A 6,074-nucleotide genomic window follows, 5' to 3' on the forward strand; every position below is an offset into this window, starting at 1 on the left:
TAAATCAAATTCAGAAGACAAAAATAAATGTGATCCCATATGTGACACAGTTTGTCAGAATGGACATTGTGTGAAACCGGGCTTATGCGAGTGCTCTGATGGTTATATTCAAGACTTAAAAGAAAATCATTTATGTAAACCAAAATGCACACCTAATTGTATAAATGGATATTGTTCAGCACCAAACACCTGTTCTTGTTTTGAGGGATATGTCAAGGATTTTGAAACAAATCAATGTGTTCCAAAATGTTCGAAACCATGCGTGTATGGAAAATGCACTGATATTGACACTTGCACTTGTAATTCTGGATATGAATTCATTGAAGATGACAAATATTCTTGTAAACCAATATGTTCACAAAAATGTATCAACGGCATATGTTCTGCTCCAGAAACTTGCGAATGTTATATTGGTTACACTATTAATAACATGGACGGACATATTTGCATGCCAGTTTGTATAGAGAAGTGCCTAAATGGTAATTGTGTAGCTCCAAACATATGTGAATGTAATTCGGGATATACTAAAACGTCCAATATCACGTATATGTGCTTCCCCTATTGCCAAAAATCATGCATCAATGGGAAGTGCGTAGCGCCAAATACATGTGAATGTTTTGATGGACACAGTATGAGTTTACAATCTAACATATGTGAGCCCATATGCAGTCAAAAATGTATTAATGGAATGTGTACTGCCCCAAACACTTGCTCATGTTTTGAGAGGTTTGCTCTAAATGCTACCAACAAGTATATATGTGAACCTAAATGTTCGATGGAATGTATCAACGGATTTTGTTCATCTCCAGAAATTTGTTCTTGTAATCCTGGATTTTCATCAAATACGTTAAACGGGTTATGCAGTCCGCACTGCGAAAATTGTATAAATGGGAAGTGCGTCGAGCCTAATGTTTGTGTTTGTAATTTAGGCTACAGTAAGTCAGATAATGGTACATGTGAACCATTCTGTTCTGGAGACTGTGAAAATGGCAGATGTCTAGCTCCAAATGTTTGTGTTTGCTCAGATGGTTTTGCACTGAGCAAAGATACTGGAAAATGTGTTGATATCTGTGAAGGTGGTTGCGAAAATGCAATTTGTAAGGCAGGGGAATGTATTTGTAATGACGGATTTAAAGCTGAAAATGACTTTAAAAAATGCATACCTATTTGTTACCAATGTGTCAATGGGAAATGCATTGCTCCAAATACGTGCCGATGCGATGAATATTGGTATGGGCCTGACTGCACACAAAAAAAATTGAATATGTTTGATCTTCCTTTGGCAATGAAGAAGAATTCAATGTAATGTTTTTAATAATTAAATATTTTAAATTACACGATTTATACGTTACATCTCATTGAAACATATTATTTTCAGATCCAAACAACCAAACTGGATTTTAATAATTGTGGTGATAGTCATTCTTGTTGTCAGCGTTATATTTATGGGAGTACAATCCGTGGTTTTGCAATTCCAAAAGACGAGTAAAACAATTGAAGATATTTCAAATAGTAAATAAATCATTATTTTAAATTTAACAATTAAAATTTACTTCATTTATTGAATTACTTAAATGTGTTATTTTAAAAGTAACAGTGATTTATTTTACAGATACAATCGAATGCACAAGTATCAATAGGTTTGCATGTGATAATATTGATAATTCATTGGAAAATCCAGTGTATTTCGAAATTTCGGATTGTGGTAAATAATATAAATTTATAATATAAATTATTATAATTTCGTTTTTGCAATTTATATGCATACTGAGCATCCCCCAAATCAAAATGATTTGATATACTTATTATGTAATATATTCTTTGGCATTAGAAATGTGTTATCATGTACTCAGCGATCTTAGTTTATAATATTTATTATGAAAGTGCTATTTGCTATATATATATATTATTATATTACATTTATATGTATTAATGTACAAATAAATATATATATTTGAATACAAACTTATATGTCTGTATAAAGAATTATATTTGAACAACTTAATTACTTGTATGATAATGTACAAATAAAAAAATAAAAGTAAAATGGACATCTTTATATTTATATGAAGTTGTTGTGTTAATGAAGATGTCGACAAAGACTTTTTTTTCTATTTATGCAATATTTTCAATAACTATACACGTATAATCTATATATACATTATATAAATACACACTCGTATATGTAATGATATATTATATGTATTTATATGATATATGGAAGTATGTATAATATATGTTGTATACACAGTTTATTGGGATATCTCAAATTTTTGCTCTTTCATTTCTGTTTTTTTTTCTATTTGATGTTTTATATAAATTTTAAATAAATTAAATTTGTCTCAAGACAAAATATTCGATAATAATTTACATTCTATTACATTTAATAATTAATTAATAGTCTATTCACGTTTGAAATTTTTATTTTTCTTACATTACATATTTATTATACCATTATGGTTACAATGACCTTTTAAATTGTATGTATATCTATAAAAAAATTATGAAGAATGTTTTAAAAGATATATTTTGTTACAAATTTTACTTGATTTTTTTAAAGAATATTTATAAGTATAAATTTATAAAATCAATCATGGAATTAACATTTTAAGATGGTGGGGTAATGAACGACGGAATCTTTTAACGCACATCTGACTTCCTTTAACGCTTCTATCTTTAACAAATCCAGGAAGACAAAGACAAAGATTGGGACCGGAACAAACTCCATTTGGACATCCATTAGGACAATTTCCTACACACCTGTAAACACATACATATTTTACTATGACTAAGAAAATTTCAAAACTTATATTAAAAATATAATATTATATATCGATTTAAACCTGGATCCAGAAGGATCTTTGGCGTCTTTAACGAATCCACTACGGCAAGTACATTGATTAGGACCAGTGCAGATTCCATTCAAACAGGGTTGCTCACAATGAGCAATACATTTTGTTCCTGTGTCATCCATGGTAAAGCCTATTCCACAACTACAGGTATTGGGTGCAATACATTCTCCTTGGTCACAGCCTCTGGTAAACAAACGAAAATTAAATTAGAATATTAAATCACCACTTATTTATTTACTAGTTTGATTGTTACATACTTAACACAAACTGGTGCACACTTGCCAAGATGATTTGTTTCGTAACCGGGCTTGCAAATACAGACGTTTGGTGCTGTGCAATCTCCATGATCGCATCCTTTGTCACATTTGGGCATACAAGTACCAGTTTTATCTGTTTCGTAACCACTTTCGCAAGTACATACCTCCGGTGCAGTACAATTACCTATAGAAATAAAAATTTGAAATACAAGTAGAAATCAACTGAGATCATCAATCGCAATCGACAAGGTTATTAACACAATATTAGTACACATATGTACATATGAGTGGGTGCTACGACTTGGCGTGTCTAAAAAACATGTTTAAGAAAAATACACATCACACTTCTGATCGTAATATATATTTATAGAATACAGCGTTGCATGATAATGATCATGAAAGTTGATGAAAGTTGAAAAAGAAACCCAAGGTTTCTAAACTCTTCCAAAATCTATAGTAAGGGTACCATGAGATAGTCCCTTACCAAATATGGTAGCACTAAATTGAATATTTATTTTGGATTTGCATAGCAGACAAACATATACATATGTACAAAACAGCAGACAAATACATATGTATGTACATACTTACAAAAAATCATTTTTATACATAGATATATAAGAAAATAAATAAATCACATAGACTACATATAATCAGGGGTGCCGAGAGGAATCCCGGGCATAAACTAAAAAAATATCTTTTCAATATATTTTTAATATGCGAAAAATCTATCAGAACTATTAGAAAAATACCTATATGTTGGTTGCTAATTTTTTTTAAATAATTGAATAAGAAAGTATGATATAACAGGTATGATTTCCGACTCGGGGCCCCTCGAGTAGTCAGGGCTCTGGAACTTTACCCCGGCTCCCCCCACCTCTCATCGACCCTGACTATAATATAAAACTCGAAAATTGTTCAAAAAGCTAATTTCAATTATGTATGCTAAAACTCGAACAAATAAATTAGATTGTATAGGTATAAATAAATGCAATTACCATGATAGCATCCTTTGGAGCACTTGGGTATACAGAATTTCATGTTGGGCTCTTCTGTGTAACCATTTTGGCAGACGCATTCTTTATCTGGACCACAGTGTCCATTCAGACAACCGATAGGACACGTTGCAACGCAGAATCCATCTAGATTAAGTACATGATCTGGAAAACATGCACACACGTTGGGTGCAATGCAACGCGCATTCACGCACTCATGTTCACAAACTGGCTCACATATTTTGAAATTGTGTATGTTTCGCTCATATCCGGGGCAACATTTACGAATTTTACTGAATGCTGGACTTGACTGAAAATATTTAACATTTGTCCAATAAGATGGATATTTAAGAAAAAAATGTACAGTTTATATTTTGAATTTTTTATAGTAAAATGTTATTAATTTTTAACCAATTAGATATTTAAATTTATATACATTCATATTATGATATTTATTGAAAATGATATATTAAATATCTTCAAGGTGAATATTGTTCTTAGAATTTTTCATCTGACAAATATTATGTTGAAATTCTAAAGGAAACCATAAACAAGGAAAAATCGAAAAAATTTAACGATATCTTGTTTCGAATAAAGTAAAAAAAGATTTCAATGAATTTCCTAGAAATATATGTATTATTTCTAGTAAAAAAAAAAAAAAAATTCATATTCAATTCAAATTGTATTTAAAACTTTCGAAAATTTTGATTAAGTGATACTTTTTTTCCTTGTAATGAATAAACTATACATATGTACTTATTTCGTTTTGAAAAAAAAATAGTTTCATACTTACACCATTTCCTGCCGGAACATTTTTTGGATCTTTAACGAGTGTTATTGTGCTGTTGAGATAAACATGATAAAATTTAAATTTCAAATATTATTACCAATTTCTATTATAATTACTGTACTGTAATTTAATAGTACTGACCATAATGATCAATACATACTAATTTACAATAGTTATGAACATTGTATGCATGCATGTTATGAAATATGTATGTATGTTTTAATTTCTTTCCAAACATGAGTTTATGCTGCTTTATTCAATTTTTTGATGGAATATAATATGTAAGATTTTAGTATGTTTATAATAAGTAAATACATACGGAACTTCTTCATAGCACACTCCTTTTTCATAATCCCTCGAAGGAGTATTGTTTTTGAATGTTGATGCTGCACCAGTGATATTTCTTAAACTGTGATAATTAGTTCCCCCATAAAATATAGAGGCATTATTTGATGCGCTGTGGACGCCACCTTTGACACCACTTTTAACACCCAACAGTGGTTCTCGTTCATGTTGAGGATGACTTAATATGCATAAATAGGTTGCTGATAGAGCGCTTAGGAGGAATAAGAACCTCATAGTCATTTGTGTTTGCGAAGTAACTTAGAAGAGAATTACAAATATAAAATTATCACATCAAATTCTATATTTTATAGGAATTAATAAAAATAAAAATCTGCATGTGTTCACCTGTTAGATGTGGACAGGTCAGATGCAAATATGGCACTGACTGCTAAAATGCTTTTTTCTTTTCATACATCACACGGGTATATTCATTATAATGTAAGTCGTGGGAGTATGCTAATGTTGTAAGATAACCCATACATAACCATATGTTGTATCAGATAATGACGGTTTTCCTATTTAAATAATAAAAATCTTTGTGGTTTATTAATTTTTATATAAAATTAAATTTATATGTATGTTATGTATGTACATATGGAATTAAATTTGTATGTATGTATGTACATATATACAATTCAACATACAATTTGATAATAATGTCATATTAGGTTATTTGCATCTTTTTTATATTACATTTAACAGCTACTGTATGTATGTATGTAATTCAAGCTTAAATCATGCATTATTATTAGTTGTATTTTTCAGCTGGTGTAAGTATTTTAGAATACGTAAATTATTTAGACGTGATAATTATATGTAAAATGAGGATATGTAT

At 29.7% G+C, this 6,074-nt stretch overlaps 1 protein-coding gene across 1 annotated transcript; it reads right to left on the reverse strand.

Annotated features, from left to right (window-relative positions):
• Positions 1-2,305: 2,305 nt before the first annotated feature.
• On the reverse strand, positions 2,306-5,646 carry LOC143913056 (uncharacterized). The gene is made up of 7 exons (XM_077432574.1): positions 5,585-5,646; positions 5,214-5,496; positions 4,898-4,946; positions 4,108-4,414; positions 3,110-3,293; positions 2,844-3,035; positions 2,306-2,760 (listed from the first exon to the last, which is right to left on the reverse strand). The coding sequence occupies exons 2-7, from the start codon at positions 5,477-5,479 to the stop codon at positions 2,592-2,594; spliced, it is 1,167 nt and encodes a 388-aa protein (XP_077288700.1). The 5' UTR covers positions 5,480-5,496; positions 5,585-5,646; the 3' UTR covers positions 2,306-2,591.
• Positions 5,647-6,074: the final 428 nt, after the last annotated feature.

This window comes from Arctopsyche grandis, chromosome 1 (genome assembly GCF_051622035.1).
Source record: "Arctopsyche grandis isolate Sample6627 chromosome 1, ASM5162203v2, whole genome shotgun sequence".
Lineage (NCBI taxonomy): Eukaryota > Metazoa > Arthropoda > Insecta > Trichoptera > Hydropsychidae > Arctopsyche > Arctopsyche grandis.

Coding starts and splice junctions, on each gene's coding strand:
- LOC143913056 (XM_077432574.1), bottom strand. CDS start 5,479: ATGACTATGAGGTTCTTATTCCTCCTAAGCGCTCTATCAGCAACCTAT. Junction 4,947..5,213: donor GTGTGCTATGAAGAAGTTCC/GTATGTATTTAC, acceptor TTATCTCAACAG/CACAATAACACTCGTTAAAG. Junction 4,415..4,897: donor ATGTTCCGGCAGGAAATGGT/GTAAGTATGAAA, acceptor AAATATTTTCAG/TCAAGTCCAGCATTCAGTAA.